General features: G+C 28.6%; 1 protein-coding gene across 1 annotated transcript; it reads right to left on the reverse strand.

Moving 5' to 3' along the window:
- Positions 1 to 4,537: 4,537 nt before the first annotated feature.
- On the reverse strand, positions 4,538 to 9,046 carry LOC108725965 (uncharacterized). Its single transcript, XM_018453301.1, has 8 exons — positions 8,712 to 9,046; positions 8,025 to 8,201; positions 7,543 to 7,860; positions 6,858 to 7,034; positions 6,376 to 6,693; positions 5,687 to 5,863; positions 5,295 to 5,530; positions 4,538 to 4,719 (listed from the first exon to the last, which is right to left on the reverse strand). The coding sequence occupies exons 1-8, from the start codon at positions 9,044 to 9,046 to the stop codon at positions 4,538 to 4,540; spliced, it is 1,920 nt and encodes a 639-aa protein (XP_018308803.1).
- Between the last annotated feature and the right edge of the window lie 6,433 nt (positions 9,047 to 15,479).

Here is a 15,479-nt window from a genome sequence, read left to right on the forward strand (position 1 = left end):
ATATTGGGATGTTGTCTCAAAGTAAATAAAATATAGAATACAAAATAATTAAAATATAGAGTACAATTATAACCAACATGCAAAAAAACAGTATCTGTTATGCTTATAAAGTGTTATCTATATTAATAATATCATTTCTATTTAATTACATTATTTTAAACTAAGAAGTGCCAATAACGGTCTGAATGTTATAGTAAGATGTTGAACTATTTTTAAATTCATTTTTAAATGAGCTCATTTCAGAAATTATAATTGCGTGTCGATATGGTTGTCGGACTTTCAACGCAATCAAATCTGAAATATTAATAATCCCCCAAAATTTCCAACTTAAAAACTGTAATAAACTTATTGCGAAAAATAATGCCTCGGCCGGGAGTCGAACCCGGATCTTATATTTAACTTTTATATATGAAATATTTGTCGTTCAAATAACTATTGTATATTGAAATAATTATACGTTTTTTTCATAAATTTTATGTAATTTGTACAAAAATACCGTTATTTATAGTAAAAAACTAATTTTCTTATTTGAACCTTTTCTCTGAAGTAAAAAAATACCGTTTTTTTTACATCTCTAATTATGCGTTATGCGATATGCAAAATTCTGTGCCCCTCAGCTAGAGATCCTCAAGTATTCTCTAAATAAAATCATAAAGTGTATTCTCAAAATAAAATCATATATGTGTGAACATTGCGCTTTATACATTACGTTTTTCCTACTCCCTTTGTTTTTAATATATATCGTTTTCTAGTAAGTATACTCACAAAGTAAAGATGCGACAAACATAAATTTAACGAAGTGAATATCATATATTCACTTAGTTAGATTTATGTCCGCTACGTTTTATTTTATGTAAGTAGGAATAAAATACGATTGCGCCATTGGTTGCGCCATATTCTTGCAACGTCGTCATCAACCAATCCCATAGCGATTTTCTTTCAATTCGCTCATCTCTTACTTGAGGATCTCTACCTACCGCCAAATGTAAGCTCGCGACAGGGGCCGTGTTCGTATATTACTGCCAGTTGTTAGTACAGTATAGTATACGTAACGGGAACTATAGACTTTCAGTACTGACAATCAACTGGCAGTAATATATTACGAACATGACCAGGATAGGACCGCCTACCCTATTGAAAATTCTTGTAAGCTTTTTATACCAGATCTTAAAAGAATTGTATGTGATCAATCAAGATTACTAAATGAATGTAAATGATCATATAAGAATCTTATATAATTTGTACGTGAATCTCAGAAAGTTTTAATGAGTATTAGGATTCTGAAATTAATCGTACACGATGATTTATATCGCAATGAAAAGATCTTGTCTTAATCTTATAAGAAACTTCTAAAAAGTAATTTCTTTACAGGATCATCTAAGAATATGGTATTAATTATATATGATTATGAAGTGTTTCATGAAAAAGATTATTTATCAGTATTAAAAGACATAGTTACGGAATAATTTATTTTCCAAGTTGATATACAAGAATCTGGCATGAATCGTTTAAGATGATTTATGTCGCAATGAAAAGATATTACCTTAACATTATACAAAACTCTTAAAAAATAATTTCTTTATAGGATCATCTAAGAATATAGTACTAATCATGTGTGATTCCTAAGTGTTACATGAAAGATCATGTGTCAGTCTTAAAAAACAAATAGTTACGAAATAATTTATCTTTCAAGTTGGTGCAGGAATCTGGCATGAATCATACACGACGATGTCTATCACAATGAAAAGATTTTAATTACTTTAGCCAAATGAGACACATTTAAAAAATAATTTCTTTACGTGATTGCTCCATAATAATAAAGGTATCGATCATTCCAATAAACGAAATAGAATTACTAAATAAACAGAAACTGGATTGAATATATGAAATGAAAAAGAATGAAGAAAAATTAAAAAATTTGTTAGGATACTAAAGATGACTGATTATATTATCACTAGGGCAACCAAAATATGTATAGATCATGTTTTTTTATTTGAATAATAAAGAAATAAACTAAATACAAAGGACCCCGCAGTTTTATTATGGGAAAGTACTTTCGGTCAAAATGGTTGAAAATTTAGTATGTGGTAGTTTATGGTATCCTGATCAAAAGTCTCAATGAGCACATGGTCCTAAGATCAACAGGTTCCGAAATATTGGAACTCAAATGACCTCATATTGATTATTATGAAAAATAACATGTTGCTACATTGCCTTTTAATATACATTTAGTATAAATATTTCATTTGTATATAAAAAACATGAAAAATGTTTAAATTGTTAGGAATATATGTTTATTAAATATATATATATATACGAGTATATGTATATATGAATAGTAATATAAACATGTATTATACGTTTTGTATAATATTATAGTCATTTTCCGATTTTTTAAACGTTTCTCATCTTCATAACGCACGTCTATATAACATCAAAGTAACCGCAATTACTTTTGTTAGTACAGTACAGCATAAAGAAATTGGATCAGTCTAATCGATAAAAGCAAGACCGAAAACGGTCTTTTAGTAAATTAAAACCATGAAAAAGACAGATTGAAGCCATTTTGTCCAAAAGTACTTTCCCATAAGAAAACTGCGGTAGAAGGCGAAAATGTTTAAATATTGCGCAATGTTAATCCAGTTTCGAAATCGTCAATTCAATTGTCAATAAATGTATTTGTTTTGTAAAAAATAGCATGAATTATTCTTCGCCAAGGAGGTCAAAGTTTTCATCGAAAGAAAAATCATCTAAATTAGATGATAATACTTGTTTTGTCAAATCTGTATCCAAAAGGCTCTCCATAGTATGATCCATTGAATTTGAAGGGCTCGGTACGAATCTGTGTTGAGATACAATGTGATGACAAAAATTTAATAAGGTGATAAAGTATTTGGCATTTAATGTTATAATTATATTATTCCATAATTATACGACAACTATTACTTTTAACATCTATAAATTTAAATATAAATAGATTTAAATATACGATCAATATCAGAATTTTCCTGGCGAAACATATTGTAAAAAATTCTACAAAAAGGATAAGGATATATACTACAAAAAACTTAAAAAAAAATTGTCAAAATCTACGAAACTTTACACGAATCAGAAAGACGCTGCAAAAATCTATATAAAAGTGTTAGAATTGAAACACTAATTTTTGTTGATATGCCTATAAAAATGAAATCTTTTATGGGAACTTAAAACAAAATTTGAATTCCAAATCCCATAATTATTATACATGGATTATCTAGAAGATACTTCCACGGTCATTTATAAATAATTATAGTATTCTACAAGTGAGTAAAATGTTAAAATCTCATTCATTCAATTTTCAAAATTTGTAAGTTTATTTTGTTTTTTAATAATTGTAATTTTTCATGAAATAATATCTTTATATTATTTCTTGATTTTAGAAAATTATAATTTTAATATTATTGGGCAGACAAAGTTACACGATAAAGATAAAAATAAATATTTAAAAGATAAAAAAGAAAGATTTCAAAGAAAAACACAAATTACTACATAAATTTACGATAGTGTAAATTTTTATGATTATTGATAAAATTTTTTCGCCAGGACAATAATTAAATTGAATGTTTGTTGCTTATGTATTGTTTACAGGAATAATCTCTCTACAATTTATTGCTTGATAAGATATTATACTATATGCAAAACATATGCCAAGTAAGCAAGAAACATTTTGAAACATTTCAGTTACAACGTTGCTGCAATGTTTCAAAACGTTTCTTGTTTACTAAGTAGTATAAGGTTCATCGTTGGATTCTGATTTAATTATAAAATAAAGTGCATAAATATAAACACATTTTTTAATACATAAAAAATGAAACAAAAGAAAAAGAATTAAAAAAAGGTTATTGCACAAAAGTATATACATACATGTATGTACATCGCGAACAAAAACAAAAATTAAACGTATACATATTAATGTAAGTAGAATTAGGAATGAAGGCAAATGCATTGCACATTGCAAGTAAGAAACTACTCATGTATAATATTATATTAATTACGAATTTTAAATAAGAAGACAAATTGATACACATTTATTTATGTGCTATTCGATTATATCTTTTGAAATAATTGTTCATGCGATAGAAAGGTATAAATGTAAATTGTTTTTTTTTCTCTTTTAATTTTGCCAATATTTCTTAAACTTTCTCTATTCTTCTACTTATCATACATAAACAGTTTAACATGTGCAATCATAATGTTTAATTTAGTACATTACTTGGGTTAATATGTATATTTCCAGAATTATGAAGAAAGATATTATAACATATTATATAAGTATCTAACATATGATACCAAATGTAATAATATAGGTAATATGACTACATAGAAAAGTAATTTTGATTTTTTGCTTATTAAAAGACGAAATAGTTAAACACTTAATATATTCCACATATTGCCTTATAGATCATCTTCGTATGGAAAAAGCAATGTTTATTTCGTAAGATCTATTTACATGTATGTATATATTATGCATATATTTTAACAAACGTAAAATAAATAATTACTCGTTAAGACATTCTGTTCCTCCTGTTTTTTCATATGAAATGCTACATGAACCAATTGAGTTAGATAAGTCTTCTTGATATTTTGCTTCCTTTATAGTCGTATTCCTGTCTGCATCCACATAATTACTGGAATTGTTCTCATTATCCATGTGATTATCTGAACCGGGGACCGAGTATCCTACATTTACATAAGGAGTAATTGAAGAATTGATAAAAAGTATGATTAAAAATTATACAATCTACTACATTGTACGGTCAACATTATCATTTTTAAGGGTCCTATAAGTGGAAATTTAAAAGAAGATCAAGCAATCAGTTTTCTTTACAGAATAGGATATATCCTTATTTATTATCGGCACAAAAATTAAAGGGATCAAATTTTATTGATTCTTTCTATACATGGTAAAAGTAAATTCGACTTCTTGGATGCACTTTGTACAAAATAAAACTATAGAATATTTATGTATATATAGTACGAATAGATATGTTTTATATTATATTTGATGACACGCATATTTGACAAATTTTTCGACAAATGGATACTCTTGTTTGGGTTACATTTTCTTTAACAAATATTGATTATTCTATTGTAATTAACTTTACATTTCTTAGTACGTTTTTAAATTTTTTACTATACACGAGGTACTTATATATGAGATACTTACCCGTGAATTCTTTTTAAATGACTTCTCAAATTTTTTATATGCTTGCAACTCACTGTTCTATTACATTGTTTACATGTTGCTTCTGTACTGCTTTTTACGATATAATAGTCCCAAGCCCAATGGAATTTCACTTCATTCTTCTCTTCTTCCGCTAATTTGTCTGGATGTGCTTCTATCAAGTGCTTATGTAAAGCAGCTAACTGATGTACATCTATATTAAATTTTTCATTACAATGATTGCATCTTGCTTCGTTACACCTTGTCAATTTCGTGTAATGTTCACGCATCCAGAGCCGAAATGGGAGGAAATCGTTTTGTGCTTCCCTAAAAGAATAACATCTAATTATTATACATGTAACTGATGAAAAAATAAATAAATATTTCTCATAATAGATAGATTATATTGTATAGGAAATACCACGTTTAATTTATAAAATCTATTTATATATGATGTAGTTAGTTGAAAGCGATTGTAATTACTCATTAACTTCTTTTATTCCTTCTGTAGATTCGTTTAAACTGTCAGATAAGTTTGTTAAGTTAGATGAAGCTTCTGGACGTTTTGCTTTTCTTAGGGTTACGTCCTTGTTTGCATCCATGTCTTCATCTAAACTGCTTTCGTTATCTATTGCGTTATCTGAAGTTGGACCTGACATCCTACATTTATATGTATAAGAAGTTATAAAAAAAGCGATATTGAAAATGCTGTAAAGACATTATTTTCAATTATACATATTCTATTATGTGAAAATTTTGAAAAATATCGTTTTTTAGACTCTTATTACTGGAACATTTAAAAGCGATCATGATTGTAGCGATCAAGTAGATTCAAATATTTTGTTAATCTGACCATTCCTCGGTAAAAATTAGATTAATCAAATATTACTAATTCTTTTTAAACATGGAAAGTAAATTCGAATTCTAGAATGCACTTTGTACAAAATAAGACTGCAGAATAATTATGCATATATAGTACGAATAGATATGTTTTATATTATATTTACTGACACGCATATTTGACAAATTTTTCAACAAATGGATACTCTTGTTTGGGCTGAATTATCTTTAGCAAATATTGATTATTTTGTTGTAATCAACTTTACATTTCATAGTTCGTTTTTAAATTTTTTACTATACATGAGATACTTATACATATATGAGATACTTACCCGTGAATTCTTTTTAAATGATTTCTCAAACTTCTCATTTGCTTGTATCTCACTGTTACTTTACATTGTTTACATGTTGCTTCTGTACTGCTTTTTACGATATAATAGTCCCAAACCCATTGGAATTTCACTTCATTCTTCTGTTCTTCCGCTAATTTGTCTGGATGTGACTCTACCAAGTGCTTATGTAAACCAGATAACTTTTTAATATGTATAATGAATTTTCTGTTACAATGAATGCATCTTGCTTCGTTATTCAATTTTGTGTAATGTGCACGCATCCAGAGCCGAACCGGTACGAAATCGTTTTGTGCTTCCCTAAAAGAATAACATCTAATTAGTTAATTATTATACATGTAACTGATGAAACAATAAATAAATATTTCTCATAATAGATAGATTATATTGTATAGGAAATACCACGTTTAATTTATAAAATCTATTTATATATGATGTAGTTAGTTGAAAGCGATTTTAATTACTTATTAAGTCCTTTTATTCCTTCTGTAGATTCGTTTAAACTATCGGATAAGTTTGTTAAGTTCGATGAAGTATCTTGACGTGTTGCTTTTCTTAGGGTTACGTCCTTGTTTGCATCCATGTCTTCATCTAAACTGCTTTCGTTATCTATTGCGTTATCTGAAGTTGGACCTGACATCCTACATTTATATGTATAAGAAGTTATAAAAAAAGCGATATTAAAAATGCTGTAAAGACATTATTTTCAATTATACATATTCTATTATGTGAAAATTTTGAAAAATATCGTTTTTTAGACTCTTATTACTGGAACATTTAAAAGCGATCATGATTGTAGCGATCAAGTAGATTCAAATATTTTGTTAATCTGACCATTCCTCGGTAAAAATTAGATTAATCAAATATTACTAATTCTTTTTAAACATGGAAAGTAAATTCGAAATCTAGAATGCACTTTGTACAAAATAAGACTGCAGAATAATTATGCATATATAGTACGAATAGATATGTTTTATATTATATTTACTGACACGCATATTTGACAAATTTTTCAACAAATGGATACTCTTGTTTGGGCTGAATTATCTTTAGCAAATATTGATTATTTTGTTGTAATCAACTTTACATTTCATAGTACGTTTTTGAATTTTTTACTATACACGAGTTACTTATATATGAGATACTTACCCGTGAATTCTTTTTAAATGTATTTTCAATTCATTTACTTGCTTGTATCTCACTGTTACTTTACATTGTTTACATGTTGCTTCTGTACTGCTTTTTACGATATAATAGTCCCAAGCCCATTGGAATTTCACTTCATTCTTCTCTTCTTCCGCTAATTTGTCTGGATGTGACTCTACCAAGTGCTTATGCAAACCAGATAACTTTTTAATATGTATAATGAATTTTCTGTTACAATGAATGCATCTTGCTTCGTTATTCAATTTTGTGTAATGTGCACGCATCCAGAGCCGAACCGGTACGAAATCGTTTTGTGCTTCCCTAAAAGAATAACATCTAATTAGTTAATTATTATACATGTAACTGATGAAACAATAAATAAATATTTCTCATAATAGATAGATTATATTGTATAGGAAATATCACGTTTAATTTATAAAATCTGTTTATATATGATGTAGTCACTTGAAAGCGATTTTAATTACTTATTAAGTCCTTTTATTCCTTCTGTAGATTCGTTTAAACTGTCGGATAAGTTTGTTAAGTTCGATGAAGTATCTTGACGTGTTGCTTTTCTTAGAGTTACGTCCTTGTTTGCATCCATGTCTTCATCTGAACTGCTTTCGTTATCTATTACGTTATCTGAAGTTGGACCTGACATCCTACATTTATATGTATAAGAAGTTATAAAAAAAGCGATATTAAAAATGCTATAAAGACATTATTTTCAATTATACACAATATTCTATTATGTGAAAATTTTGAAAAATATCGTTTTTTAGACTCTTATTACTGGAACATTTAAAAGCGATCATGATTGTAGCGATCAAGTAGATTCAAATATTTTGTTAATCTGACCATTCCTCGGTAAAAATTAGATTAATCAAATATTACTAATTCTTTTTAAACATGGAAAGTAAATTCGAATTCTAGAATGCACTTTATACAAAATAAGACTCAGAATATTTATGCATATATAGTACGAATAGATATGTTTTATATTACATTTACTGACACGCATATTTGACAAATTTTTCGACAAATGGATACTCTTGTTTGGACTGAATTATCTTTAGCAAATATTGATTATTTTGTTGTAATCAACTTTACATTTCTTAGTACGTTTTTAAATTTTTTACTATATATGAGTTACTTATATATGAGATACTTACCCGTGAATTCTTTTTAAATGTATTTTCAATTCATTTACTTGCTTGTATCTCACTGTTACTTTACATTGTTTACATGTTGCTTCTGTACTGCTTTTTACGATATAATAGTCCCAAGCCCAATGGAATTTAACTTCATTCTTTTCTTCTTCTATTAATTTGTCTGGATGTCCTTCTATCAAGTGGTTATATAAAGTAGCTAAGCGTTTTAGATGTATACTAAATTTTTCATTACAATGATTGCATCTTGCTTCGCTACTCCTTGTCAATTTCGTGTAATGTCTACGGATCCAACGACGAACTGGAATCAAATTGTCTCCTGCTTCTGTCTCTGCCATTATAATCGCTGTGTACAGAACATTAGTGACTAATCACAGATGATTCGGAAACGATGTGAAAAAGCGTTTGCAGAAACTGTTTTGAGAAGGTCAATTACAGAGACGTGTACATGTGATTCTTTAACGGAGCATACATAAATATTGATATTTCTAAAGTTTGAATCTGTTTTATCACGAGATGTAACAGATCTATATATTTATACAACTCAAATCGTATGTTAATTGCAAAATAATTGCATAAAAATCCTCTTATTTCTCTCTATATAATAGTACAATCTTTCGGCGTGTTCCTTTTTCCATCAATAATGTGTTTGATACTGTAACATGGTATGCTATGTAAGAGCTCTGTTTCCGTTTGTTTAGACCCTATACATATTTTTATTTATTATGACTTGTTGTTTCCCTCTCTCCAATTCTTCTTAGGTCAACATTAATTTATTGTTTTATTAGATCCTTTGGATAGACAGGACCTCGAATATGTTTCGTACAGCAGTTACATGTAACTCAAGTAGCACACAGCGCTTGCGAAACGTTAAAAAGGCAATTATAATATGCGCTTTTTAGCGCTTTATTAACGCTTTGTAAGCGCTGTGTGCTACTTGGAAAATTTTTATTATTACTTTCTATTTATATTTTACATAATTGACATAACGTATAATATATCTTTGTTCTGTAAATGTAGCAATTTTCGATCTATCTATAGATTTATATATTAGAGGACGAAAGCACTATGATTACATATTATCAACAATTTATCAATGATCGCGTTCAGCAGACTCAACTGTTGCGGAGCGGATCAATGAGCTCTCGCTGCTATTGGATGATCTAAAAGAATACACCAATAGCAGTGAGCGCTCACGGATCCGCTCCACAACAGTTGAGTCTGCAGAACGCGACCATTATGGCTGAAAATTACCTTAGACTATACATGTATAAAGATTTAATATATTGTAAGATTAATTAGTTGTTAATCCGATAGTATGTATATGTATAATATATCATGACTTTATTAATAAATATATAATATTAGACAGTTATTTCTTATTATTAATGTACTGAAGAAGTCCCAAATAATGGCCAAAACGTATACATTGGGAGCATTCAGTACCATGACGGCTCACTGATCGCTCAGTGAGCTCTTGTATCTGTTTGGTCTATTTTTTTAGTTCTAACGGAATATGCCAATCAAATGCAAGAACTCACTGAGCGCTCAGTGAGCGATCGTGGTACTGAATACACCCATTCTCGTTGTTCTAATGGATAAATTTATTTGTAAACCGTTATCCATTTTTTAGACGTCTTGTGGCAATATATTTCGTTCAAAATCATCATTTCGATGTCGAATGGACTGATTCGATGAACTATTTCTCGCTGAGACGTATCCGATAATGATAATGTTACTACTACATGTAAAAAATGCAAAGATTACTTTAAAGTGTTGTAACTTTGAGAAAAGTAATCGCAGCAGCTTGCATTGTTTTTTTTTAATTAAAAGGAAAGTTTCGAACTTTGTGACACTACAAACAACATCTCCCCAAAAATTGTAGCAAATCCGTGCATTCTGTTAATCTTGGTAATTTTTAATATACTCAACATGTCCTCATATTTTTAGAGGTTACAGTGGTAAAAAGGCATTAGACTTATCGAGTCACTTATGCACACGCGTAATATAAGACAAAATTTGCTAAATTAACTTGTTTTGATATTCAATCATCTACTTCTTCAGAGGGCAGGAGTGCGCGGGAGCAATTTGCGGTTACAGGAAAAAGGTCCTCATGTCCTCTTTCAAGCTTTTCTCTGGTATATATTGGAATACGGCCTATGCATATCCATTTTCAACACCGCGATTTTATCGCCAGTACATAACTATACATAAGTTCCTACATCGAAAATGAATTTACATACTTGTGCTATTATGCGTGATTTTGATGGACCTACGAAAAATACGAGGATAGTCCCTCTCCGATTTCTCTGTCTGGGATTAGAGAAACAAAATATTAGCAGTTATATATATATATTCTTTTACGCTCATATCGGATACACACATTATTTTTACATATACACGCTATTCTCTTACAGCAAGACACCGTTCTACGAAATGTTACGAGTGTTCATCGTAGTTCATTTTGTCAAACAATAAAATCTATTTCACAACGTCTAACGTCTTATCTCCACACAGAATACTTTATCCGAGGGATATTCTGGGATATTCTTAGGACTTGGAACGTTTTCTGCATATCCTTAAAACATGCCATGGAGATCTATTCTGTATGGGTTTATACATATACACACTGAGAAATTCATGTTACATTTTGGCGTGGGAGAAATAATGGGCCAAACGTGCATACACCATTTTTAGTAGTGTATTAATTAACTTTAATCTTGATTAACATAACGACTTTAGATGTATTATACATCTCACTATTTGAAAAGCAACGTAATATTTACATTTATTCCGTATTTAAATATGTAAAAGTAATTTTTTCTATAGATTTTTAATCTTTTTGTAATATAAAATTATATACATATAAGTTTCATATATCAATTAATATTTAAAAATAATCATTTTTATTTTTGCCTTAATTTTTCTTATCTACTTGTAATATTGTTCTAAATGAATTCTATTTATAGAACAAGATTTAAATAAACTTATCTAATCTTTACATAAGAGAAGTAAAATTCTTTTATTAAGAGTTTATTTCAATAGAATTAATCTCCAATTAGTATTTCGTCGCGGAATTAATGAAATAGTTCCTTATATCGATTTCCTGAGAACTCAGCAGTTTAGTTTTAAGTGACGCGAGTCGTTTAATGTGATACTATTAATGTGATAATAATTACATTGTGATACATACATTGAAGAACATATTTGGTATTCATTTTATAGTTTCAAATATTTCGTACCAATTACTTAATGTGCTGACGGAAGGCAAGAGGCAAAAAGTTTTTTTTTACATAATTGCTCACGTTAAATGTTTATGACGTCCCAACATTATATCTCAATTTTTATTGCTCTCTTTGATGATTTACACAATTAGATAAAGATTAATAATAAGTTATACATTCTTCAAATATATAATAGATAAATACAAACATCTTTTTTAAATTATAAAAAATTATTACTATTACTACACGGAATTTCGACTCTGTTGACAGTCCCAGTCTTCGCAAAGTACCCGTATATATGTATTTTCTATTCGGTAGGATTACTTTTCTTCTAGACTTTTAATCTTAGTTCTATAAACTTGGTATCGTTCGTTACAATAATATGACCTCAGACTTATGCTTATTTTCAAGATATAAGCTATAAAACTCTTGTATGAAGCAAATATAGACCTGAGGTATCAGCTGTACGAGCTAAAAGTAAGCGAATTTTTAAACTTTTCTTCGATTTTCTCCTAAAATCCGATACAGCTGAGGTCCTGTTTGTGCACGTACTTTAATTCTGTAAAAACAATTTTTTGCAATCCGTCAATTCAATTCGGAGATATTTCACCGAATGGAAATAATGGTAAAGTAGAGCAACTTTAGCATTCCCTTAATACTTCTCTTTAATTATATATATTTTTATTATATATTTTTAATACATAATAATTAATAATTGTACGCGTGCACGTATGTATGAATATACACACATAATAAAATAATACATAAAAAAACTCGATGATAATTTGAGTTATAAATATTAAGTTACTAATATATTCATTTATTAAACAACTCTAGTTCTTCTTTTGCATTTTTCTTTTTGTTAAGGGGATCCTAAAGATAACTACTCGTAGTATAAGTAGACCTTACACACAATTCACAAATGATTTACATGTCATTAACACATTATTACAAACTATTACATCTATATCTCATGCACACATACACATAAATTGTCGTATAACAATGTTTTATTAGATATCCAAATCCAATTCTAAGAACTTCACATTAATAAGATTGGAAATAAGACCGTTTATGTGTCACCTAAATACGAGAAGCGCCACTTGACGGTCAAAGTTAGATGTTGAACTAATTAGTACATGTATGTACGTATAATTCTTCTAAATAAATGTCTTATTTTTGCGAGTGTTGCATCGTTGCACATGTCGGTATCATGCCCGAACGATGAGTTGCTTTTGTTCTTTAATTTTGTTCTGAGCTTTGACATGATAAAATAAATCTCACGTTTTCATTTCTAAAGTTGTGTGTTTTCTTCCGGGAGCGTTTCGCGAGTGTGAGGCATGTGCGAGTATGTCGTGCATGTGATTCTCCTTACGCGGCATGTAACATTTATGGATTTATCTTCTAAATTTATTTAATTTATTTATAGATCCGGGTTTAACTCCCGCGGCCGAGGTAATATTTTTCGGAATAAGTTCGTTATAGGTTTTTAAGATGTATGTAATTAAATTTGGGGGATAATTATATAATATAATATTTCAGACGGATTGTGTTGAAAGTCCAATAGTAATGGCGCGCCATCATATTTCTGAGATAAATTCATCTAGAAGAATATGCGTACCTGTATTAATTAATTTAACATCTAATTTTGACCGTCAAATGGCGCTTCTCATATTTAGGTGATAAACTCCACATTGTTTCTTCGTGCATACTATTATTTCGATGGACTACTATTTCGTAAATACAGATTGAACAGCTTTTATGTGAAGCAAATATTGTCACGACGTGACAGCTAAAGCGCTTAAAATAAGTGGTAAAGATCTCAATTTTAAAATTTTTTATTGTTTTTGACATGAACTCTATCTCACAGATACGTATTAATGCGTATACTTCAATCCTGATAAAGGATTTTTGAAACTGAAAAAGAGAAAAAAGCAATTGTTATACAAAAAATTATATGGTTTAGTCGGTAACACAGACGGCTGTAAGATCCTCTTAATGTGTTTCTCATTCATTTGTCATTTTGTCATGAGATTATTGAACAATAATCTCAAAATACAATAGATATTATAAAACCATCTCAAAACAGTATTTCAAAGACATCATAAATTGGAACGTAAGACACTTTAAAAGCATTGCAATAACGTGTTTCCAACAGTTTCACAAAATATTTTCGAAATGCTACATTTTAATGTAATTGTATATCATAATGTTCTTTAAAGTAGACGTAATACAAATAGTTTAAGCATAAAACGCAAGACTTTAATAATAATACGTAGAAAGGGAAAAAATGAGCATCATCGAACTCTTTTTAATAAAAAAAAAGCTTCAATAATACTTATTATTTCACATATGAGCACAATTGCCCAGGATATCACTGTATGTAAATGAAAGAAAGAGAGCTATAGCAGTTATATATATATATATATTTTCCTTCTTTATTTACTCCAGCTTGCTCACTGAAGCATTGTCAGCATAAAAATCACTCAATCTATTTAGCGAATTCGACAGATATTAAGGCTCCTGAGTAGTCACCATAGTCATATTGAATTGTGACGTCAGAAGCGAGGAATGACACGTTAATTTATGTTGCAATCGTAAAAAGTAATAAAAGACACATTAAGTACTTTTATTCAATGCGCATGCGTAGCTTATTTTCACTTATACGTGCCTTTTATCACTTTTTACGATTATTTACTGACTATTAGGGGGAATAAGCATAGTTTTCGTTGATTTTTACAAATGTTTTAAAGCAATCTCATCATTTAGATTTATCCAAATTGTCTTTAGTTACAAGTGGCATGCAACATAAATTAACGTGTCATTCCTCGTTTCTGACGTCACGATTCAATATGGCTGTGGTTACTACTCAGGAGCCTTAACTGTGTGCATATATTCTAGTTTTCTATATATATTCCAATTTTCTAAAAATTACTATACATGAAAATATTTAAATGCAAATCATAATATATTATAAATCCCATACAGCACCGATTGTTGCGGAAAATTTTCAGAAATTTTTCAACCTTTCACATCCCATATGCAACAATTCTGAAAGTATTCTGCAATATGTTATATGAAATATTTTAACAGAAGTGTTTCTAAAATCTATCATATACAATAAATTGAAAAATATATTTAAACAGAATAAAAAATCATCACGATGTTAAAATGGCTTCAAAATTTTATTAAAAGTAATTTTTTAATCAATCAAGATTCAGTTTAAGGAGATTGTAAGGACAAAAAACACATATTTACGCTTTAAACAAATTACAAACATGTGAAAGTTGTGTTCATAACATTTTGTTGAGCAATACGTTTTTATAGATCATTTATTTTATTTGTTATTAGTTTTATCGTTATAAACAAAAAGTTTTTAAATAATAATAAAAATCTAAATTTTTTTATATATAAATATATTAAGTACTAAACATGACTTATGCAAAGTTTCATTGAGATTCACCAATTAGTTTATAACAAATAAATATTTTGTTTATTTACTGAACAATTAATGTCTACATCTCAATGTGTAACTTTACATAAATAT

The sequence above is a fragment of the Mycetomoellerius zeteki genome, unplaced genomic scaffold, assembly GCF_001594055.1.
Source record: "Mycetomoellerius zeteki isolate Tzet28-1 unplaced genomic scaffold, Tzet1.0 scaffold377, whole genome shotgun sequence".
Classification (NCBI taxonomy): Eukaryota; Metazoa; Arthropoda; class Insecta; order Hymenoptera; family Formicidae; genus Mycetomoellerius; species Mycetomoellerius zeteki.

Excerpts from the sequence above, each read along its gene's own strand:
- LOC108725965 (XM_018453301.1), bottom strand. The coding sequence starts at position 9,046 with ATGGCAGAGACAGAAGCAGGAGACAATTTGATTCCAGTTCGTCGTTGG. Across the intron at positions 7,035-7,542 it reads CATTTAAAAAGAATTCACGG|GATGTCAGGTCCAACTTCAG; the intron begins GTAAGTATCTCA and ends ATATAAATGTAG. Across the intron at positions 4,720-5,294 it reads CTATTATATCGTAAAAAGCA|GATACTCGGTCCCCGGTTCA; the intron begins GTACAGAAGCAA and ends ATGTAAATGTAG.